The sequence below is a fragment of the Chiloscyllium plagiosum genome, unplaced genomic scaffold (assembly GCF_037043375.1).
Source record: "Chiloscyllium plagiosum isolate Xiang-an unplaced genomic scaffold, Cpla_swu_hap1 HiC_scaffold_6, whole genome shotgun sequence".
Taxonomy (NCBI): domain Eukaryota; kingdom Metazoa; phylum Chordata; class Chondrichthyes; order Orectolobiformes; family Hemiscylliidae; genus Chiloscyllium; species Chiloscyllium plagiosum.
This window is the reverse complement of record NW_028270144.1, coordinates 79,022,022-79,047,803: the sequence shown is the minus strand read 5'-3', so window position 1 is coordinate 79,047,803 and position 25,782 is coordinate 79,022,022. Positions and strand designations below refer to the sequence as shown.

The 25,782-nt window shown below is 41.1% G+C and overlaps 1 protein-coding gene across 1 annotated transcript in view; it reads right to left on the bottom strand.

Annotated features, from left to right (window-relative positions):
- Positions 1-25,782, bottom strand: part of LOC148149789 (uncharacterized) — a 128,572-nt gene that overhangs the window by 6,692 nt on the left and 96,098 nt on the right. Inside the window, exon 4 of the mRNA XM_087988552.1 lies at positions 3,916-4,068. Within this exon, the coding sequence (XP_087844678.1) occupies positions 3,937-4,068 (132 nt within the window). The 3' untranslated portion in view covers positions 3,916-3,936. The remainder of the gene's footprint in view (positions 1-3,915; positions 4,069-25,782) is intronic.

Sequence of the window (25,782 nt, the reverse complement as noted above, 5' to 3'; positions counted from 1 at the left end):
ATATATCAATACATGGAGAAATAGGCTTAAAGTAAAAGAGGGGAAGTTTAAAGGAGATACATGAGGTAGGTTTTGTACACAGACGGTGGTAAGTGCCTGGAACACGCTGCTAGAGGAGGTGGTGAAGGCTGATACAACAACAACCTTTAAGAGGCATTTCAACAGATACATGAACAAAGAGATACAGACTGCATAGAGGCAAAAGATGTTTAGCTTAAAAGAGCACCATGTGTCAGTACAGGCTTGGTAGACTGAAGGGCCTGTTCCTAGACTGTACTGTTCTTTGTTGTAAATCTCATGCAAAATGAAACTACATACCTGACTTATCTTTCCCAGAACACAGGCCAAAGTAAATAGTATCGAGAGTGTGGTTCTGGAAAAGGACAGCAGGTCAGGCAGCATCTGAGGAGCAGGAGAATCGACGTTTCAGGCAAAAGCCTTTCATCAGGAATGAGGCTTGTGAGCCGAGGGTTTGGAGAGATAAATGGGAGGAGGTGGGGCTGGAGGAAAGGTAGCTGAGAGTGAAATAGGTGGGGGTGATGGTGGTAGATCAAAGAGGGGGTGGAGAGGATAGGTGGGAAGGAAGATGGACGGATGGGATGGGTCATGAGGATGGTGCTGCTGGGAGATTGGAACTGGGGTAGGGTGGGGGAGAGAAAATGAGGAAACTGGTGAAATCCACATTGATCCCCTGGGGTTGGAGGGTCCCGAGGTGGAAGATGAGGCGTTCTTCCTCCAGGGTGGTGAGGGAGTGGCGATGGTTGGAGGGCCAGGACCTGCATGCCCTCAGCAGAGTGGCAGGGGGAGTTGGAGTGTTTGGCCAAAGGGCAGTGGGGTTGGTTGGTGCGGGTGTCCTGGACATGTCCTCTGAAGTGCTCTGCAAGTAGGCATCCTGTCTCCCCAGTTTAGAGGAGACCGCATCAGGAGCAACAGATATAGTAAACTACATGTTGAAGTGCAGGTAAAACTCTGATAGATGTGGAAGGCTCCTTTGGGGCCTTGGATGGAGGTGAAGGGGGGCTGTGGGCCAGGTTTTGCGATTCCTGTGGTGGCAGGGGAAGGTGCCAGGGGGGGAGGGTGGATTGGTGGAGGACCTACAAATGGACTCCACCACCAGAGATATATTTCCCTCCCTACCACTATCTGCTTTCCTCAAAGGCCATTCCCTCCACGACTCCCTCATCAGGTCCATGGTCTCCACCAACCCACCCTCCTTTCCCGGCACCTTCCCCTACTATCGCAGGAATTGCAAAGCCTGTGCCTAGACCACCCCCTCACCTCTGTCCAAGGCCCCAAAGGAGCCTTCCACATCCATCAGAATTTTACCTGCACTTCTACACATGACTCCTCTACAGTGGGGAGTCAGGATGCCTACTTGCAAAGCACTTCAGAGAACATCGCTGGGACACCCGCACCAACCAACCCCACTGCCACGTGGCCAAATGCTTCAACTCCCCCTCCCATCCTGCCAAGGGCAAGCAGGTCCTGGACCTCCTCCATCACCACGCCCTTACCACCCGACGCCTGGAGGAAGAATGCCTCATCTTCCAACTCGGGACCCTCAAACCCCATGGCATCAATGTGAATTTCACCAGTTTCCTCATTTCCCCTCCCCCCACCATATCCCAGTTCCAACCTTATAACTTGGCATCGCCCTCATGACCTATCCATCTTCCTTCCCATCTGTCTGCTCCACTCTCCTCTCTGACCTACCACCTTTACCCCCATCTCCATCTACCTATCACACTCTCAGCTATCTTCCCCCCAGCCCCACACCCCTGACATTTATCTCTCCACCCCTCAGCTCACAGCCCCATTCCTGATGAAGGGCTTTTGCCCAAAACGTCAATTCTCCTGCTCCTCAGATGCTGCCTGACCTGCTGTGCTTTTCCAGCACCACGTTCTCAATTCTAATCTCCAGTCCTCACCTTCACCATGGCAAATAGTCTGAAGATGCTGAGCTACTCAAGCATCAGGGCTCTCCCCTCCTTCACATTGTGAGAATTGTTTGAAGGAATGGAGAAAACCAGTCCAGCTTGATACCAGCTCTGGTGTAGTAGCTGCTGGAAAAATTGACAACTGAGAAGTAACCATCTGTGGAACACCACTTCAGATTTTCTTCAGGGTTTGCTCATTTAAATGTTTTCATTCCCAAGGCATCTATGAAAGAGTTTATCAAAACTACTCGAACGACTGGGCTACTAGGAGATTGAGGAGTAACCTTATATGAGTTTATAAAATCATAAGGGGCACAGATAAGATGAATAGCAAAGGTCTTTTCCCTAGGGCAGGGAAGTTCTAAACTAAGGTCAGAGTTTGAAGGTAAGAGGAGAAAGATCTAAAAGGGACCTGTGGGAGAACGTTTTCATGCAGAAAGTAGTTTATCTCTGGAATGAACTGCCAGAGGAAATGGTAGATGCAGATACAGTTACAGTATTCAAAAGATCTTTGGATAGTGCACAAATAGGGAAGGTTTAGAGGCATATGGGCCAAATGCAGGCAAGTAGATCTCATTTAATTTGGGATACTGGTCAGCGGATATTTGGACAAATTGGACTGAAGGATCTGTTTCCATGCTGAATGACTCCCTGATATGTGTGTATGTGTACCTGTCTGAACCAAGCCAGCTGCTTTGCCTCCAAAGAAAAATGACAATAACATGATTATGGGTAGGTAATGAATGGTAAATCAACAGTTTTGAGTTCTAATTAATGTTCAGAAAATGAGGGAGAAATCTTATTTCTCTGTAAAGATTAGTTGTCTGGGCAAAAAAAAAACACTTGGGCCAATGGATTATTCTTGAAACCTAAAGGATAAAGTTTGGAGCGTTGCAAAGTCTGTTAGTCTGATGTTGTGGTACACATGGTCAAGTCACTAATCATGCACTATTCCTCAAAACAAGAAATAAATTCTTTTTTTCACAATGCTTCAAAAGATATGTCCTCGGAGAAATAGTTTGAGTGCTTTATATTAGAAAATAAAGAAAAAGCAAGATGGCACTTTGTTTTGTGAAAGATATTTTGTTACTTATTTAAGATTCTTCTGATAAATGCTCAGTGAATTTCAATTGTTGCCATAATCCTAAGTAAATAGTGTGTTGAAAGCTGCTAATGGGCCTTTCGCTAAATGCTTGTTGGCTGACCATCAAGCATAATTATTTCATCTTCAGCTCTTTCTCATGTTATCTCAGAGGGACAAACTCAAGGAATTTTGAGTCCTGATCAAGTTTGCATTGGCTTCAAAAACCATTGTGAAGTTTGCTGAATTTATTTGAATACAGCCAGTTTTATCCATTGTTTATAGGTCCTTTTTGATTTAGAATGAAAGATGTTCTGTAGCTTTAGTTAACTTACTTTATGTCTTCTAAACTAAAGCAAACATTGAAAGAGCTGTTATATATACCACAAATCACCAAAAATGTTTATAATGCAGAACAAGATCATTCAGCCCAACATGTCTGTTTCAGGTCTTTGCTGTAGCAGTCCGAAACCAGCTCTCTCGGTTGCCTTTTCTACAAGTGAGCATGGTCAGGTACTGGAGGCAGGAACAGCGCACTAATTCTAAGATTAAAGATGTCGGACATTCAAAGTTTTGCTCAGATAGAATTAAGCCTTGAAAGTTGTGGGTGGGGGGGGGGGCAAGTGGTCATCTAGAGAACTGATTTTGTGGAGCAGCAATGGTCAATGTGTGAGTTGTACTTATCACTACTACAGGCAGTGCATACAAATAAAGAAAGAAAGGATAAGTCCATCTCTAGCGTGAGAACTGAGACATTTTCCCCACTGACCAGCAATGTAAATCTGACATGAACATCACCAAATGCACACAGGTTTACACTACTATCCACACATGCTAACTGACACTTTCTACAGGATGAAAGCAAGCCACAACTCAATAGCGGAATACATCCCTTACATTCAGGCAAGTGCTCTCCTGTCATGAAAGGTTCTTCACAGGTACGAGTTGATCAAGATTTGAGGAGATCTGCTTGGGCTCCAAAAGCCAGAGGAAAGGTGTCATGATCATCTTGCTTGTCAGAGTAGGAGAATGAGCAGCCTGCCACCATTTCTGCCGAAAACACAAAGGGTAACACCATATTGGCATAATGCATAGTGGATCATCGTTACACAAGGTGATTCGCTTGTTTGCTTATCGAAGTCTTCCCAGAAGGTCAATTCATTCAATAATCCACTTTAGTGTTTTCCTACCTCATGGACTCAGGGGATATGCAGAGAGTTTGTGGAACCTATGTGCTGGCTGTAAAAATGTAGAGTCAAAGGAAAACTTCTATTTAAATATCTAATGACTTACCTGCTGTACAGGGGGTTCACCATTCATTTACAAATCTACTTGATTGTATGCGGAAGCTCAAGATCATGTCAAGTTCCTGACCTGACACTACTTTTTAGGAGACAGTGAGGTCTACAGATGCTGGAGATCAGAGTTGAGAGTGTGTTGCTGGAAAAGCACAGCAGGTCAGGCAGCATCCGAGGAGCAGGAAAATCAATGTTTTGGGCTAGAGCCCTTCATCAGGAACCTGATGAAGGGCTCCAGCCCGAAATGTTGATTTTCCTGCTCCTTGGATACTGCCTAACCTGCTGTGCTTTTCCAGCAACACACTCTCAACTACTTTTTGTGATTTAACCTCAAACTATCGCTTCAATCTCATTCTCTCCAGTAGTTAAAATGCTGCCCTATTATTTTGAAATCAAATAATAAAAATCTTAACTTGAAGGTCTAAACTGCAATCTTATTGAAATAATCTTTACAGAGAAACAGATGAGAAGCTGAAATGTGATCAGAATAAAACATTAATATGTTTCTCATTCCACAGATTCTGCCCAACCTGCTGAATTCTTCCAGCATTTTCTCTTCATTTCCCAGTTCTCCAGCATGTGCAGTATTTTTCTCTCACTACCTTCTTTGGCTAAATCAGAAATTCCGAAACTATTCTGTAAAGTTTATGTTTACAAAGGATCACTGCATCAAGGCAACTTTAGAGTAGACTTCAACAACAAACCTATCAAAAATTCTTTCTTGTTGTCCTTACATTTAAAATGCCTGACTCTACTTTATTAACAAGACTTGAACGATTCCAAGCACTCCCATGGTACCTTGCCTATTTGGCAGTAATATCTCCTAGTTCATGACAAACTGCCACATCTGTTCAGTGCTTTCATTAATAATGTTGAAGCAGAGGGTTTTAATTGTTGAAAATGTAAAATTAATTTGGATTATTGTTCCTGAATTCTCAATAACACTGATGATACATTTTATTCTGGGCTTATATTCTGAGTATTGTAAGATTGCATGGGCTGAATCCTTTTTTTTTGTTTGGCTAAATATTAGTTTTGTTCAATTTTTGGAGCAAATCTCACTGCAAAGCCTAATGGGATTTCTCACTGTATCTTCCTAAACTCACCTCATTAACTACCTACCTTGTTCCCATTGGTGGCTTGATCTGCTTCTCGCCCATCTTATCACATGTCAGTTCCAGAACATCTCAGCACTCAATGGACATCCTCCAAAATCCAACATCCCTTGCATCGGCATCATGTTTAAAAGGCCAGTGAAATCCACTCATTACAATGCATCATCAATGTAAATGGCTCAGCCACTGTATGCTTTTCAGTCAGATATTATCATTGAGGTGACAAAATGTCTGCTGTTACACCAAAGGTCATACAGAGAAGAATTGAATCCATCCACAATCTCACAAACCTATATTTAGGGTAGTTTGACACCATAAGAGATTTCCAAGGCATTGTCATTTTGCCTCTTGGTGACATGGTGGCTCAGTGGTTAGCACTGCTGCCTCACAGCGGCAGAAACCTGGGTGCGATTCCGCCCTCGGGTGACTATCTGTGTGGAGTTTGCATATTCTCCCCGTATCTGCGTGGGTTTCCTCCAGGTACTCTGGTTTTCTCCTACAGTCCAAAGATGTGCAGATTAAGTGGATTGGTCATGCAAAATTGCCCATAGTATCCAGGGATGTGTAGGTAAGGTAGATTAGCCATGGGAAATGTAGAGTTACAGGGCTAGGGGGGCTGGGTCTCTGTGGAATGCTCTTAGGAGAGTAAGTGTGAACTTGATGGGCTGAATTGCCAGCCTAGTATCAACCCACAAATGCATCATTCTTATACAGGACAAGTCCCAGAATGTAACTAGAAATGATGGAGTGTAACAATGTTATCTGCAAGGTTGAGTACCACTCTAACTGATGCAACTCTATCACTTTGTTCAAACAAAATGGCACTATACACCTCTGCTTGGACCTCAGACAATTGAATCTCTCGTCAAAAAGCTGTCCACATAAAATTCCCATCAAGGAGAAGCTCAATTCCAAGCTCTCCGATGCCAGGCACTGCTCCAATTTGGATGCAAAAACAACCTGCTATTGGTCTGTGCATATGATTGCTATGCTGACTATTTTCCAGTGCCGTTGGTAGATATTGCTTTCTACAAGCACCCTTTGGGTTGTTTTTGAGCTTTCAGCAGGGAATTTCTCAGGTTGTCATTTGCATTGTTGATGACACAGTGGTCCCAGGAAAGACAAAGCCCAAGCACATTAGAAATCTCCATCGTACTGTGGAGTCTAAGAACAAACATGGCCTTGTTTTTAACTGCAAGAAGTGTCAGATGAATACAAGCCAAAGCAACTGTGTGGTTCCATAAACTTAACCAGACCTGTCTCTGTGCCAAGACTGAGGAAGTATAGAAGATGCTTACACCTCAGGATAAAGATGACCAGCAGAGGTGCCTCAGCTTCTTCAACTGCCCATCACCATATTTTACAGATTTGTGACTATGGTCCCTTCCCTCAGAGATCTTCTCCTGAAGGATACATTCTGTCTGTGGAAGAAACCTTGAAAGTTGCTGCCTCAGCCAGCAAATGTGTAATCAGTACCCCAACCCGAATAAACTCACCATTTTTGAGGTAAGGACTCGTGACGTTTCCTTGGGAAATGCAGGATAACAAGTTTAGCTCTAGAGTCCTCACAGCATCCCAGGTGGTTTATTCTAATATTGAAAAGGGCACTCTGGTACTGGTGTTTGGGATACTGTGACTCCCCCAGTTTGGCAGACATCTTACAATCCAGACTGACCATTACATTCTTGAAAAACGTCCATATTACAGAGGAGGAGGTGCTGGGTGTGTTAAAATGCATAAAGGTGGATAAATCCCCGGGACTTGATTAGATGTATCCTAGTACTTTGTGAGAAGCTGAGGAAGTAATTGCTGAGCCCCTTGCTGAGAAATTTGTATCAGCGAGAGCCACAGGTGAGATGCCAGAACACTAGAGGTTGGCTAGCGTGGTGCCACTATTTAGGGAAGGTGGTAAGGAAAAGCCAGGGAAGTCTAGACCAGTGAGCCTGATGTTGGTGGTGGGCAAATTGTTGGAGGAGTTCTCGAGGGATAGGATTTATGTGCATTTGGTTTGTCAAGGGCTGATTAGGGATATTCAACGTGGCTTTGTGTGTGGGAAATCATGTCTCATTAACTTGATTGAGTTCTTTGAAGAAGTAACAAATAAGATTGGTGAAGGCAGACTGGTAGATGTGATCCATTTGGATCTGTAAGACGTTCAACAAGGTTCCCCATGGGAGAGTGGTTAGCAAGGTTAGATGACATGGAATACAGGAAGAACTAACCATTTGAACACAGAAATGGCTCAAAAGTAGGAGACAGAGGGTTGTGTGGAGGGTTACTTTTCAGACTGGAGGCCTGTGACCAGTGGTGTGCCACAAGGATTGGTGCTGGGTCCACTGCTTTTCGTGATTTATACAAATGATTTAGGTGTGAACATAGGAGGTATAGTTAGTAAATTTGAAGATGGCACCAAAATTAGTGGTGTAATGGACAGCAAAGAAGTTTACCTCAGAGTACAATGGGATCTTGATCGGATGGGCTGGTGGGCTGAGGAGTGTCGGATAAAGTTTAATGTAGATAAATGTGAGATGCTGAATTTTGGAAAGGCAAATCATGGCAGGATTTATACACTTAATGTAAGGTCCTGGGGAGACTTGCTGAACAGAGACCTTGGAGTGCTGGTTCATAGTTCCTTGAAAGTAGAATCACAGGTAGACAGGATAGTGAAGAAGGCATTTGGTATGCTTTCCTTTATTGATCAGCACACTGAGTATAATAGTTGGGAGGTCATGTTGCGGCTGTGGAGGATGTTGGTTAGGCCATGTTTGGAATATTGCATTCATTTCTGGTCTCCCTGCTAGGAAGAATATTGTGAAACTTGAAATGGTTCAGAAAAGATTTACAAGGATGTTGCCAGGGCTGGAGGATTTGAGCTTTAGGGAGAGACTGAATAGTTTGGAGCTCCTTTCTCTGGAGCTTTGGAGCCTGAGGGGTGACCTTATACAGGCTTATAAAATCATGAGGGCATGGATAGGGTAAATAGACAAGGTCCTTTCCCTGGTTTGGGGGAGTCCAGAACTAGAAGGCATAGGTTTAGGGTGAGAGGGAAAAGATTTAAAAGGGATCAAAGAGGCAACTTTTTCATGTATGTATGGAATGATCTGCCAGAGGAAGTGGGAGAGGCTGGTACTATTACAACATTTAAAACCTGGATGGGTATATGAATAGGAACATTGAGAGGGATATGGGCCAAATGCTGGCAAATGGGACTAGATTAATTTAAGATATCTGGTCTGCATGGACGAATTAGACAGAAAGGTCTGTTTCAATGCTCTACGGGTCTTGACTTGATGACTTTGGAAGTGAGTTGCAGGAACCATTTTACAAATACACCACCATTGTCCCAATATGCACATGTCAAAATTTAAACTGAAGACCTATCGGCCCAGTACAAATTGGGTTTCAAGATCATTGCTTCTAATGCTTGAGTTGATTCCTAAACTCATCCAGTAATAAATAGTACCAGCAGTCATTTGACAAAGAACAGGAGGCAGAGGACAATCCCCTTGGTAACAAAGCAGAACAAATTTAAATGCTACCTGTGATAATGACCAGCCCCAAAAACTGAAAGGCATCATCATTAGTATATCTCCTGAACACATTAAGCAGGTTCACAAAAAGTACACTCCTTCAAGACATATGGAGGTGGGCTCAGCCTAACAAGAAACATCATTTTCTAAGGTAAATAAGCATTGATTCCCAATATCTTGCATGAAGACATATGAAACCATCACCACATTTGTCACATCATGCTGTTCTAGTGAAGACTATAAGGCTGGCACCTGAATCTATCAATTGGTCTCACATCTACAAGGACATAAAGTGATTGATACAATTATTGGATGTACATTGGCTTCACCAAGCCCAGCAGTGCAAAGAATCACATAGGCCTTACAAAGTTCCTTCTGAACCATGGTCCAAGATTGCTATTTACTATTTCAAGTCCAAGGCTAAGTCAATAAATTAGCGAGAGATTACTTCACCCAATTACCTTTCATCTGGCAAGTCAAGGATGCTAACAGTATTACAGTTGCTGACACATTCATGACTACCATTAGCATATTTGACATCCCAAAGCAAATAATTTCTGTCAACAATATTCAATATGTCAGTAAGCCACTCCAGGATATGTTCAGGAAGTTGAGCAGAGCATATCACATCCTCCTTTCACCAGTTCATCTACCTGGCAGCATGCTGTGTATATACAATATAATAAATGTTCAAACACATCCCTGGGAACAGCCAATTGTAGTTCATACTTTGAAATCTTCAAGTTTAATCTTCAGTTCTGCTGTAAGTGCCTATATTAAAAGCTTCAGAAGATATTTTATAGCAATCTAAAGAAGTGCAATAAATACTTTCAAATACATTGCTGGCTTAAGTGGAGATTGTTGAATGCTGATATTTTAGAAGGTAATTTCATACAAATATTGATTTCAGTACAAGTATAAAACTTTCATTCTTACATTGCTACAACTGCTCAGATCACCTACACATCTTGATCTGTAATTTCTAAATGCCACTGCAATATCTAAAGCACCATATAAGAAGCAGGTAAAGAAATGCATCCATTTCACTGTGTTTTCAATGTAAGGAATGGATACAATTATCCAGAAAATGCTTTCTTGTTTAAAATGAAGCTGAACCTTCACTTAGGCTTTATTGATTTGCCTGCGTAAGGAGAACTCTGGACATGTGTGACAAAGGAGAAGAATTATTGCAGAAATAATGAGAATGAATTACCTTATGTGCAGTAACACAACATATTACAGTGGGAAAATTGCATTGGACAGGCCCATAAAAGAGGCACAGTAGTATTCGGGAATGTTACTGAAGTAGCGGGTTGGAGATTACCTATGCAATTAAAACAATTTAAAGATTGTATTCAGTTTTTGAAATTAGCAATCAAAAAAAGTGACCATAAAACTTAGTTTTTCTTAAAAGTTCAACTGGTTCGCTAATGTCCTTCAGCCAAAGAACTCAGATATCATTAACATCCTTAGCTAATTAACAACAATGTTGACAACTATGCCCAAGTCCAAAGAATGAACAGACAATCAGAATCCTGAGAAAATGATGGCGAGGGATCTGATTATCCAATCAGATAACAACAGCATGAATCCCAGTTACCTGATTATATACAGTAATTTGTGAGGAAAATGCAACAATGATCCAATTTTTGCAGCATACTGGGTCAGCTTTTTTTTGTCATTTATATAAATTATTTAGATGAAAATATGTAAAGCCTGGTTATTAAGTTTGTGGATGACACTGAAACTGGTGGAATAGTGGACAGTGAAGAAGGTTAGCTGAGATTATAAAAAGATCTTGCTCAATTGGGTCAATGAGATGAAGATTGGCAGAGGAGTTTAATTTGGATAAATGCAAGGTATCACATTTTGGTAAAACAAACAAGTGCAGATGTAATGATTGGGACAAGGTTATGATTTGGAGATGCTGATGTTGGACTGGGGTGTACAAAGTTTAAAATCACACAAAACCAGGTTATAGTCCAACAGGTTTATTTGGAAGTACTAGCTTTCAGAGTGCTGCTCCTTCATCAGATGGTTATGGAGTTCTTGATTGGTGTTATTAACCTGGACCAATCAGGAAAGCCTTGGCTGACCAATATAACAAGGAGATGCTGGGGAAAAATAAGCACTACCGCAGTTAGGCGGTAGTGTAGGGGTTTGATAAATGAAAAAAATATATAACAAGGAGATTAGAATCTCCTTTGTTGAGGAGGGCAATGCTTGTTACTGGCCATTCAGAGCTGAAAATGTGTTCCTGAAAAAGCGCAGCAGGCCAGGCAGCATCCAGGGAACAGGAGAATCGACGTTTCGGGCATAAGCCCTTCTTCAGGAAAGGCTTCATCGATTCTCCTGTTCCCTGGATGCTGCCTGGCCTGCTGCGCTTTTCCAGCAACACATTTTCAGCTCTGATCTCCAGCATCTGCAGACCTCACTTTCTCCTCAAAGATACTGGCCATTCAGATGCTTCCTTTCTTCTTGGTGGTGAAATATGCAAAAAGTTTTATTCACTCGTTGTTCATTCACTGTGTCCTATACCTGCACACAGACAACATGAGTGCTGGAGAAAAATAAGCCCTACCACTGATAGGAAGTAGTGTGTGGATAAAAACAAAAAAAAAAACCGGGAGATTAGAATCTCCTCAGTTGTGAAAAAGAACAACATTTCACTTTCATGTTTTTTCTGATCACTCAGCATTGCACTTAGTTGAGAAGGGCACTACTTGTCTCTGGCCACTCGAGTGTTTCCTTCCTGGTGGTGGAACATAAATAAAGATTTCTGTACTTGTTGTCCTTCACTGTGTCCTACACCTGCACACACACGAAGTGGGTGCTGGGGAATAAATAAGCATTGCCACTGGAAAAGAGTCAGGGGCTGACTCCAAAAAAACCAGGAGATTAAAATCTCCTCAGTTGTGAAAAAGGAAAAAAATTACATAACCAGGAGAGCCTGGCCAGGCTGGCCATAAACAGGTCCAGGCAGCGGGTTGTGGAGGGGATCGTTAGGGCCGACTGCCTATCCCTCTTCTGTGGTTACATCTGAGCCTTGGAGAAGGAGCACGTGCTTTCTACTACCACCCTCAAATTTTTCAGGAAGAGGTGGACACTGTGGAGTGTGAAGTATTTTAGTTCCCCCTCCAATGCTATTTGGTTTAATCCCTCCCCTCCCCTCACTGTTTAGTTCACTCAGCCATTGCCCTTGATGAGAAGGGCACTGCTTGTCTCTGGCCACTCAGGTGTTTTTCTTCATGGTGGTGGAATATGAATAATGTTTCTACACTCAATGTTTCTTCACTGTGTCCTACACTTACATGAACACAACATGGATGCTGGGGAGAAATAAATACTACTGCTGATTTTTTAAAAAAGGGAAAAATAAAGAAAAAAGAACTATAACCAGAAGATTCCAATCTCCTCAATAGAGCTTCAGAGCTGGCTGTCCACAGTGTGGGGAAAAGTCCTCCTGGACTGAGGCATTGTCTTCCTTTGTCTTGTGTTTTTGGAACTTTGGTTTGGTTCTCTGAACTGTTTTCAGTTGCACCAGCAGCCAAAAAGAGAAAAGAAATATGAACAGGGGATTCAGAATCTCCTGATTCGGGGGTTAACTCCGAGCTGGCTGGCCACAGCCAGTGTGTTGCTATGGGGAAAGGTCCTCTTGGTCTGGGAGACATTGCCTTCTTGTGTGGATAAAAAATATGTAACCAGAAGATTAGAATTACCTTGGTTAATAAAAAGAAAATAAATATATATAACCAGGAAAGCCTGACCAGGCTGGCCATTAACAGGTCCAGGCAGCGGGCTATGGAGGAGGTCATTATGACTGACTGTCTTCCCCTATTCTGTGATTATGTTCATGCCTGGGTGTTCCTGGAGGTGGAGCACAATACTCTTGGCTTCTTTAGGGAGAGGTGTGCACCAGAGGAATGGAGTTCTTTATTTCCCCCTCCAATTCTCTTTTGATTTAATCCCTCCCTTCCCTTTCACCTTTTTTCACATAAGCATTGATCACTCTGAGCTTTGCTTGTCACTGGTTCATTGGCCACACGGGTGTCTTTTCTAGTGGTGGAGAGTAATTCAGTAATTTTCACTTGGTGTTTTTCACTGCAGCCTGCACCCGCACACACACAAGCATGAGTGCTGAGGAGTATGAGCATTAGTGCTGTATGGCAATAGTGTTGGGGCCAGGCTCTCCTGGCCAGGCTAACCATTAACTGGTCCAGGCAGTGGGCCGTGGAGGGGGTCATAATGGCTAATTGCCTGCCCCTCTTCTGCAGTTACATTCAGGCTCGGTGACCCTAGAGAAGGTGTACACAGTGTCTACAAATACATTTGAGGTCTTTTGGGAGAGGTGGACATAGCGAGGAGTGAAGTATGTTTTTTCCCCCTCCAATTTTATTTTTGAGTTGATTCTGCCCTCCCTTTCACTTGTTCTTTCATGTAGACATTGTCTGACATGGGCTACTTGTCACTGTTTTTTTTGTCCACATGGCTGTTTTTTCCTGGTGGTGGAGTGTTAATAAAATTATTTACATCTGGTATTTTCTCTGTGCCTTGCACCTACACATGAAAAAAAGAAAAATATAAACTGGAGATTTAGAATCTCCTCAAAATGATATATAACCAGGAGATTAGAATCTTCTCAGTTGATAATTGACTCCACGCTAGCTAGCCACAACCAGTGTACTGTGTACTAGCAAATGAAGAGTGTCTCAGTGATGGGACCTGGTGTCTGTGCAGTTATTTCAGCAGGATTTATACAATTAAAAGTAGGACCTTGGATAGTGCTGTTGAACTGAGAGACCTAGGGGTTCAAGTATATAATTCTTTGAAGTTTGCGACACGTGTAGAGAGGATAATAAAAAAAGCTTTTAGTGTGCTTCCTTGCTCAGACCTTTGAGTAAAGGAGTTGGGACATCACGTTGAGGTTATACAGGAGATTCACAAAGCCTCTTCTGGAGTATTATGTGAATTCTGGTCACTCTGTTATTGCAAGGGCATTATCAAGCAGGAGATGGTTCAGAAAAAAAATCATCAGGATGTTTCTGGGAATGGAGAGTTTGACTTATAAGGACAGGCTGGATAAGCACTGGATTTTTGCACTGAAGCGAGGGATGTTGAGGGGTGACCTTATAGCAGTTTTTAAAATCATGTAGGGTATAGATAAAGTGTTTTTTTTCCCTAGTTGAGGATTTCAAAACTAGGGGGAGTAGTTTTAAGGTGAGAGGAGAAAGATTTAGAAGAGACATGAGGGATGGGGGACTATTTTGTATAAAGAGTAGTTTGTGTGTGGAATGAACTGCCAGAGGAAGTGGTGGTTGCAACATTTAAGAGGCACTGACTAAATGGAAAAGCACAACTACATTCTTTTATGAGCAGGAGAGAAAGGATCAAATTTGTTTAATGGCCTGGAGATCAGTGAGGACCACAATAAAGTTTTGAAACATACAGCAACGTCTCTGGCCAAAGTCAAATTGTCAGACTACTCAATACAAGTTGTGAAGCGTGAGATAGAAACCAGGTGAGCCTGTTAATAATTTCTTGTCAAGACTGAAATATGAGGCCAGCAAATCTAAATTCAAGGAAAGAGATTAAAGGCTAATAGATCAGCTCAGTTGAGCTGACATACAAAACAATCTGATGGAAAAGAACACGATCCAAATATTCCAGGATACAGACAACACCAGAGCACATGAATCCACAAGTAAACACATGAATGCACTAATGTCCAAATCACTAACCTTCACCTAAGTCAAAAAAAGGCAGGAGGATCAATAAAATGAAACAGCAGCAAAGAAACGCACATCCAAGTGAGAGAGAAAAATGTGCAAGTGATAACAATGACCATAAGAGTTCACAGATAAAAGGAAATATTCCACATTTTTATCAAACTGCAGAGCTTATGGAAAGCAATTTTTCAGAAAAGATGTACAGGACAAGCATAGAAATGACTTATCAGAGACTGAACATAATGACAAATGAGTTTTTAAAAATCCAAACATCTGTATCCGAGAAGATGACAATGAGTTTAAGAACACAATGGTCATAGGAATTACACAACTGCATGAAGCAGCTGGATGTAACCCATTCCCAGTGAAAGTAAATTCAACATATTTAGATCAGACAGAGACCAAGAAATATGTCTGCAATTATAAATGTGAAGTTAGAGATTAATAATGGAACATAATTTACCATCCCACTTTCTATAGCAGAAAATCTTTCCTGAAAATTTGAAACAAAAATGGCGATTCCAAAAAACAAGTCAGAAACTAAGCAATGTCATGCACATGGTAATGAGGGCCTGAAATTAAGTACAGGCAACCCAAATCAGAAGGACACACAAAAAAAGAGACATTAACTGTATGCTTTACATCACTGATGCATACAAAAACTGGAAGCCATTCAGCCACATGAACCTGCTATGATATTCAACTAGAACATGATTTGCATTTTGAATTCTACATTCATATTTAAACTTGATAACGTTAGATTCCCTTGTCCAATAAAAATCTATCTACTTGTGCCTTAAAATCACTTAATAACCTTACTTTCACTATCTTCTGAGGCAGTGAGTTCCATACTCTCAGAATCCACTGAGAATACAAATTCTCCTTATCTCAGACCTAACTGGACAACTCCTAATTTTAAAACAGTGTTCTCTACTTTTGGACTTACCCACCAGAGGAAACAACCTTTCTATATGTACCTTCTCAACACCATTCAGGATCTTATATACTACAATCAAGTCACCACTCACTCTTCTATTTAAAGTGGAAATAAGCCCAGCCTGTCCAACTATCCTCATAAGACAACCCAATTATTTCAGATATCAATTTAATAAACCTCCTCTGAGCCATCTCTAACACATTTATGTCCTTCCTTAAATAAGAAGACCAAAACTGTGCACAGTATTCAAGAAGTGATCTTATTAATACCCTGAATATCTGAAGCATAACATCAGTATGTATTCCTGTTATTTTTTTAAAAATCCTATTAGTCTTCTTGATTGCGTGCTGTACCCGGAATACAATATCTTTGTGACTCTTGCGACCGAGCACCTCTGTATCGCAGAATTCCGTAGTCATTCTCTGTTCAAGTAACACTAGTTTTTATTTATTTCTCCTGCTGAAATGAATAACTTCACACTTTCCTACATTGCAAGGCATTTACCAGATTTTTGTCTAAACTCAATCAACTTTTCTATATTTGTCTGAAAATTCCTAATATCTTCTTCACAACATATTTTTTAACCCACTTTGGTGTCTTCTGAAGATTTAGCTACCATGATTTTGCTTCCTTCATTTAATTCATTGATGGAAATCATAAAATGCTGAGATCTCAGCACAAAGGCCCATTTACGCTTGCTGTTTTCTTGGCAGCTAGCCAATATTTTATCCACTCTAATATGAGACACACCTAAAGCATTAGCAAATGCCTTTAGAAATCCAAGTATAGTACATTTACTTATTTCTCTTTATCCATAGCACATGTCAACTTTCAAATAACTCCAAATAAATTGGTTCAACATGATTTCTCAGTAATAATTAGCTTAGTATCAAGTTTGAAATTGGTTGGATGATTGCTAAATTTGATAAACAGTTACAAATATAGTTCAGATGAGTCACCATCACCCCTCAGCAACGTTGATTCATAACCACCAAAAGTGGCATATCATGATATAATGATATATGTTCCAGTGAAGCTATGTCTTGGTATTCTGTGTTTTCTTCCAAAGTTGCTCATTGTAGAATGTGAACCTTTTTGTGCACATGTTCTGTTGATCAAAGATTGTTAATGATTCTTGCATGTTGGAAATATTTCATTCTCTCAAAAATATTTGGAAAATACCAATGAGGTGACCAAGTTGTTTCATGTAGTTTTATGTTTTGATTTTATGTAGTCTCATTTGGAATAGCAAGCTCCAGCACCAAAGGAATTAATTATACCAAATTGATGAAGCTACAACACAGAACTCTTTGGATGCCAAACAACATAACCAGCAAGGGTTAGAGCCAAGTAAGTTCACAATCAATGGGTCAAATCATAGCTCTGAAGTCCTGTCACATCCAGAAGAGCAATTAATCAACACACTGGAAGACAAGACTCTGAAATTTCCCCCATTCTCAATAATTGAGGAGCCAAGCTCATCAGTGCAAAGATCAAGGCATTTATAATAAACTTCGACCAGAAGTACAGACCGAATGATCAAACTCAACCTTTTCCAGAGGGCCTCAGCATCACGCAAGCCAGTTTTCATGTGATATCAAGAAATGGCTGGAGGAACTGCATGTTGTAAATGCTAGGGGCCCTGACAACATTCCATCAATAATCCTGAAGACTTTGCTTCAGAACCTTTCGCACCAATAGCTGAACTGTTCCAGTTCAGGTACAGCACTGGTCTTTACACAATAATGTGAAAGGTTTCACAGGGGGTTATGTATCCAAATCCAATCCAGCCAATTACTGCCCAATCAATCTACTCTCAATCAGTAAAGTGATGCAAGGTATTGAAAACATTTCAGGGAAGGTTTGTGAGGCCAATACCTAGAATGAATGGGCAAGAGAATCTAAAACTGGGAATCATAATTGAAAAATAAGGGAGCACTCATTTAAGTCAGAGATGAGGAAACATTTTTATTTTCTCTTGGAGGGCTTGAAAGTCTTTGGAATTCCCTTCCTCAAAAGTCAGTAGATGCAGAATCTTTCAAATTGTTTAAGGCAGCAGCAATCAGATGCTTGATTACCAAGGGGATGAAAGATAATTGAATATCTACAGAAATGTTGAGTTGAGGTTAAAATTCAATCTTATTGAATGGCAGAGCAGACCCAGTAGGCTGTGTGGCCTGTTTTTGTCCCTTGTCCATACGTGTTAACAACAGAGCTACCAAGCAGCACTTGCTTAGCAATAACTTGCTCACTTATGCTCAGTTTGGGATCCACCAGGGTTATTCAAATTTTGATGTCATTACAGTCTTGGCTCTAACTTGGACAGAAGACCTATTCTGCAGAGGGGATGTAACAGTGACTCCCCTTGACATCAAGGCCAAGTGTGGCATCATAGACCCTTAGCCAATACTAGAGTCAATGGAAATAGCTGGAAAAATCTCCATTGGTTAGAGTTGTTCCTGGCACAAAGGAAGATAGTTCTGGTTGTTGAGTGTCAGTCTCCTCAGCTTCAGGATTCCCTTCCTCAAAGTCAGCAGATGCAGAAGCTTTCAATTTTTTTAAGGCACCAGCAATCACTTGCATGATTATCAAGGGGTTGAAAGATAATTGAATATTCAGTTGAGGTTAAATCATCTTCAGTTGCACTGTTTGCTGATGATTGCACAATGCTCAGCAGCTCATCAGATATTGAAGCAACCCAATGTTCAAATGCAACAAGACCTGAACAACATTCATGCTTAGGCTGACAAGTGGCCAGTAACCTTTGTGCCACACTGGTGCCAAGTAATGACCACCTCCAACAAGAGAGAATGCAATCATCACTCTTTGAAAATCAATGACATTACCATTGCTGGATCCCCCATTGTCAACATCCTAGAGGTTACCATTGACTAGAATCTGAATTAAACTAGCCATATAAATATTGTGGTTATAAGACTAGGTCAGAAGCTAGGATTCCAACAGCAAATAGCTCAAGTTCAGACTCTCCAAAGTCAGTCCATCACATACAAGACAATATTTTCATCAAATAAGTGGAGCTCATGCACAAAAATTCAGTCCAATAATCACGAATTGAATGAGGACTTGATTGACCCTATATCCACAAACAGTCACTTCCACCACCACTGATGCACATTAACAGTAATGTGCACCATCCACAAGATACATTACAGAAATTCACCAATACTCCTTTGACAGCATCTTCCAAACTCGTGACCACAACCATGTAGAAGGATACATGGGAACACCACCAACTGCAAGTTCTTCTCCAAGCCACTCACCATCCTGACTTGGAAGTATATTGGTGTTCCATCACTGTCGCTGGGGTTTGAAACCCTGAACTCCCTCCCTATAATATTGTGATTTGGAGATGCCGGTGTTGGACTGGGGTGTACAAAGTTAAAAATCACACAACACCAGGTTATAGTCCAACAGGTTTAATTGGAAGCACACTAGCTTTCGGAGTGATGCTCCTTCATCAGGTGATAGTGGAGGGCTCGATCGTAACACAGAATTTATAGCAAAAATTTGCAGTGTGATGTAACTGAAATTATACATTGAAAAATTGATTGTCTGTTAAGCCTTTCATCTTTTAGAATACAGTGATAGTTTCACTTCTTTCATGTGTAAATCACAAAACCCTTTTTTTTAAAGTTGCATTCTCGGGTTAGCTGTTAACAATGGTGATAGCTAGACAATATGTTGAAGGTGTTAGCCCCTTGTGTTCTCTGTCTATGACCTGATGTTTAGATTGATTCTATTCGAAAGAGTGAGATTACAGAGTTTTACATAAATTCATGCAGTTTTTGAGCTCAGAGTTCTACATGAATGTATGCAGTTTTTGAGCAAAGTGCAATGTAACTTTGCAAGTACAAATTCACCCCACAAAATATATGTGTGCATGTGGGTCTTTGTCTGTGTGTGTGTGTGTGTGTGTGTGTCTGTCTGGGGTGGGCGTTGTAAGTGTGAGAAAGTGTGTGTGTGCGTGTAGTGAGTGCAGAGTGTCTTAAGTCTGTGAGGGGGTGCATGTGTGAGTGTGGGAGTGTGTGTGTCTATAAGGGTGTGTGTGGTTGTCTGTGTGCACGTCTGTGTGTACCTGTGTCCGTGGGTATGTGAGAGTGTGTGTGTGTAGGAATATCTGTGTGTGTGTGTAGTGCAATGGTGATCACCTGTAATGTGACATGAACCCAAGGTCCAGGTTGAGGCCCTCCCTACGGGCACTGAACTTAGCTATCAGCCTCTGCTCGGCCACTTTCCTCTGCTGCCTGTCCCGAAGTCCACCTTGGACATATTGTCTAGCTATCACCATTGTTAACAGCTAACCCGAGAATGCAACTTTAAAAAAAAGGGTTTTGTGATTTACACATGAAAGAAGTGAAACTATCACTGTATTCTAAAAGATGAAAGGCTTAACAGACAATCAATTTTTCAATGTATAATTTCAGTTACATCACACTGCAAATTTTTGCTATAAATTCTGTGTTACGATCGAGCCCTCCACAATCACCTGATGAAGGAGTGTCACTCTGAAAGCGTGTGCTTCCAATTAAACCTGTTGGACTATAACCTGATGTTGTGTGTTTTTAACTTTATAATATTGTGGATCTACCTAGACCAAATGGACTGCAGTACTTCAAGAAACCAGCTCGTTACCAGCTTCCTAAGAGTAATATGGATGGGTAATAAATGCTGGACCAGTCAGCGAAAGCCACATCCCTGAATGAACAAAACAAAACAAAACCCTTTCAGGTACTGACCTCCTTAGATAATAGTTGCAATCTTCTCTTTGGTGTTAATAGACCAATCACAATATGAGGTTTGGTGAAACTATAATGTGGGAACTTCATTTGACAATAAGATTTTATACGGATAGAATCAACTGGCAGGTGACATATATGTATCTGAATTCTACGCCTGCTCCTTGTGGTCTGACTGTTAATGTGATAGTAATTGACAATATATAAAGACATTACATATACATCATGTCACAACACTGTTCCTGTTTCAAACAGCTGCTTTCTGAAGACAGTCAACTGATGCTGTTAAAAATAATTAACCATGTCATTCCCCAAATGTTTTAAAAAATATATATGTAAGTATTAATCTGCTTCCCTTAAAGAAACTGTAGTTTGTATTGAAGACTTTTTGACCTTTTTTTGCCTCAAGCTTAATTCTGGGTACAAAAGCTGGAAGCAAATGTGAAGCACCAATTGATGGCTGAACAATAAAATATTGATCCTATTGGACTACAAGAATGCAACCAGGATGAGGGAGGACACTAATCATGGTCCATGAGTCCGGTAGAGCATTTACTTCAGGGATGATGATTGCCCCCATTGACAACATTGACTCAAGGGCAACTGGAGGGAGGGACAGGCAAGATCAATAACAGGATGGATAATAATCAGCAGTGGTTTTAATGTAAAGATGTATTCCTACATTGTTTGACTCCACATTCAAAAATTCTTTGGCTGCTTTGTATATATGGTGCTCAACTGTGAAAAGTGCTTTATAATAGAGATTAGACCTCATAGGCAATACCCTCAGGCCTAATTTAGACCTTCAATTCTGTATTTAAACCAGTCTGATTTTGAAGAGAAATACAAAGTCCATAAACACTCAATGATCCTAAACAGCATTAATAGCCCTATTGAACAAATTATTGGTTAAATCTCTGAGCATTAGTTTTTCACTGGATTTTTCCCCTGTGTCCACTGGAGTATTTGCAAAGGATCAATGGAAATTCCATTCTTCCAAGTTCCTGTGACTCTTCCACTAAAGTGATGGTGACTATGTAGAAAAATTACATTGCAAATTCAACCCCTGTGCATTGAGACTTGCATTTCAGACTCATATTCATAGGCATCTTAAATTTCAGAGCCTGAAATAAACAGATAATTTTCTCAGGAAAGGTTCTAACAATTACTGTCCCTGACTCTGAATATGTGCAATGAATAGAAACATAAGTAAATTATTTTTACCATTCTTTGGCAATGGAGCAGTACTGCCTCCAGTGCATGGTCGGAATAGGAATCACTTACATTGCTTATCTGACCCTCCCTTATCTTGTATTAGGTGAGCTCACTCCAATTTCAGTATAATTGCAGAGTAAGGCAGAAATTCCACCAAGTGAAGATTCCCTGGCACAGTTTCTTCAGAGCTAAGCATGAATTACATGATTCAATGTCATCCACTTGATTTTTTTTGTTATCTGGAGTGTTTTCTTTGCTCTATGGCAATTTACCATCTTTTTCCATTGATTTTCAGTCCAAGACAAATATTAACTCTCATCACCCAGTATTGTTGACATTGAATTAAACCTCAGAGGGGCTATTAATATACCATCCCATCTTTTCACTGCTAACCCATACTCACAGAGGCATTACTCAGTCTAGCTTTTGCTACTGCACAAATATCTCACATAAAGTCACAGCCTTCCAGCATCAGTAGCACATGTGTAATGTGCACCCAAGGGCTTAGACCCATTCTTCCACACAAATCCTGAAGGAACTTAGAACTGAAGTAGGCAAACATATGAGTTTTCATTTCATTTTCAGTACCTTTCCAGTACTGGAATGGCATAGAATTGACTTTAAGTAATAAGATTCTGGTGAAAGTTAGCACACTTTTAATTCTCTTACCACAAGTTTTCTCAATCTTTTTATGTCTTCCAATGATCTACTCCTCAAGCTTCCTAGGTCCATCCAGACATCAGGGACGAGAACTGAAAATGCATCAAACAGTGATGTGGCAGGGATAGCTGAGCCATGAATTGCTTGAGAAAGGGACTCAAAAGTGGACCATCTAGCAACAAAACTTAAGGAGTGGTTTCACAGGGCAGCAGTTCGGTAATTCATTGATGACGATTGCAATTTTGCTTTTTCTCCTTAATCTTGGGAAATACGTCAAAATCAGAGCCAAAAATTCATAAGGTACTATTAATCAAAGAAACATTGAATCATAGAACTTTATAACACAGAAGGAGGCCAATCAGCTGGAAGTAATTAGCCAGTCTAATGCTACTCTTTGACTTTTGGCTTGTGGCCTTGTAGGCCATGGCATTTCAGAAGCATACCCAAATATATTTTCAATGGTATGAACATTTCTGATTTTACCATCCTTTTAGCTAGCGCGTTATAAATCCCCATGACATTCTAGGAGAAAGAATTTGTTCTTGAGTCCTGTCTAAATCTCCAAGCAACAACCCTGGAAATTCTCTGCCCACCCTTTCTAAAGCAATCACACCTTTGCTACAGTGCAGAGATCAAAACTACATGCAGTATGAGAGCAGTGGCATGTCCAATGTTTTACACAGTTCTGGCATAACTTCTCAACTTTAAAGTCTGCACCTCAGATAGTGAAGGATAGTATCCCTTAAGCTGTCTTGGACACCTACATACAATTTTAGTCCCTTACCTGAGGAAGGATGTATTGGAGGCAATTCAGAAGAGGTTCACTGGATTGAGTCCAGAGATGAAAAGCTTGTCATATGAGGGAAAATTGAACATTTTAGACCTATACTGGCTATCGAAGAAGAAGAGATCTAATTGGGATAAACAAGATGCTAAACGGAATTGACAAAGCAAAAGTAGAGTGGATGTTTCCCCTTGTGAGGTCATCTGGAATGAGAGGTCATAGTTTTAGGCTAAGGAGTGGCAGGTTTAAAACAGATATAAGGAGGACTTACTTCTCTCAGAGGTTTGTGAATCTATGGAATTCACTACCACAGAGTGCAATGGATTCCTGAATAAATCTGAGGAGGAGACAGACAGGTTTTTAATGAGAAATGTGTTGAAGGGTCATGTAGACCAGGCAGGAAACTGGAATTGAAGCCAAGATGAGATCAGTCATGATTGTATGAAATGACAGAGCATGCTTGGGGGGCAGAGTTGCCCACTCTTGCTCTTAATTCTTATGTTTTGATGTAAAGCTTACCTATCTGTGCAGATATCTTCAGGAATCTGTAGACATGCACTCTGAGGTCCCTCCATACTTCTACACACTTCAGTATCCTACCATTTAAAATGCCTTTTCTCTTCTTGTTAGCCATCCCCAGATGCATTACCTCACAGTTCTCCAAAATGAATTCTGGTACATTTCCACTGACTGTGAGAGTGACATCCTCCTTCCTCCTCTTATCCTGTCTCTTCTTCATTATCAAAAGAAAAAACAAATGTTTGTATTTTTGTAGATTTTGCTAAACTAATAAATTAGATAAATATTTTCATCATTAGCACTAATATTTTATTGAATGAACAATCATTTTAATTAGTTAAATAGGAAACAATTTATGTTGATTTGAGATGGCCAGTGGAGTTTACACCTGTAGCAGGTAGTGGACATTACGATCACAGATAACCCCAACTCCAGTAAATGTTTGCAGCCGAAGAAACTTCAGCTTACAGCTGGAGTCAAGCTGTAGATATTATAGGTCATCAGAGAGGAGCACACGTATCTTAACACTTGCCTTCAGGAGGTGTTCACATCCCTTAGGCTAATTAGGAATTGAGACCTATCTTTTCCATTCTGCAGCTATAGTGCAGAGTGTCTTAGGTGGCATCACATCTATCAACTCTGAGGCAAGTGATGTTGGGTGATAATGTCCTCCTATCTTCATTACCTAAGCACGTGAGACGTTGTGCGAGTGACTCGACAATTCACATAGGACAAGCAAGCAGGAGGTTTTCATTCTTGGTGGGACCTTCCAGGGTCATATGTTTTGGCTTTGTATTTAAAGGCCAGCTGGAGACTACTTCACTCACTAAGTACCCTGTAATGGTCACCCCCAACACTATTGAACATGCACTCTAACAAGTAGAAGGTAATCTCTCAGTTTAGTGAGGCATTGTTACAGGGCTTACTGGATGGAGTGAGAAACAGAAGGAAGGTCCTCTTCCTGGGGAATGGCACCAGAAGGCCAGCCCATCAAAACCATCTGACCTTGACTCAATTACCTGCCTGGGTTAGTTCCGATGCCTGTCATGGGTGCAGCATGTATCAGCGCTGCAAAAAATTGAATATCTTTTGTGCTCTTCAAGGAAAGGTGGGACAATCATCTCTCTGCTAATTCACACTCATTATCATCACATGGTTTAATTCTGCCACTGCAGTGTAATCTCACAAAGGAGAAAACGAAACACAGAATGAGGATGCTGAAGATGACATTCAGCAGCTCAGGCTGAGGAGAATGTGCTTGCACGTGTGCACAAGACTCACAGCAGTCATTGAATCCTCGAGGACCAGATGGTGCCCACTAAAGTCTTCCAAGTTACCAGGGTGTACCAGTCAGCAGGTTCCATCCACCAGAGTTGTGGATGTCAGGCCTGCATGCAGATGAAGTGAGAGGGAGAGGGGAAAAACTAAGCTTCTGAGAGCACATTGCTGATGTAGGTTCAAGCAATCTGTGCTATTGTAAATATATATTCACTTCCACTGTTCCAATATCTGTTGTCATCTTATTAATACATTCAGTGCTGAGAGAGTTCTTGAAGTGTTTTCATCATTTATATAAATTATTTGGATGTAAACATAGAAAGTATAGTTAATAAGTTTACAGATGACACCAAAATTGGAGATGGAGTGGACAGTGAAGAAGGTTACCTCAGAGTACAACAGGATCTTGTTCAGATAGACCAATGGGCTGAGGAGTGGCAGATGGAGTTTAATTTAGATAAATGCGAGGTGGTGCGTTTTGGAGCAGGACTGAAACACTTAATGGTAGGGTCCTGGGGAGTGTTACTGAACAAAGAGACCTTGAAGTGCAGGTTCATAGTTCCTTGAAAATGGAGTTGCAGGTAGATAGGATAGTGAAAAAGACGTTTGGTATGCTTTCTTTTGTTGGTCAGAGTATTGAGAGTAGGAGTTAGTGGGTCATGTTGTGGCTGTACAGTACACTGGTTAGGCCACTTTTGGAATAATGGGTGCAATGCCTGGATGGCGTGGTGGTCCAGTGGTTAGCACTGCTGCCTCACAACACCAGAGACCCAGGTTCAATCCCAGTCTCTGGTGACTGTCTGTGTGGAGTTTGCACATTCTTCCAATGTCTGCACGGGTTTCCTCTGGGTGCTCTGGTTTCCTCCCACAGTCCAAAAATGTGCAGGTCTGGTGAATTGGTTATGCAAAATTGCCCATTGTGTAGGTTATTAGTCACGGGTAAAT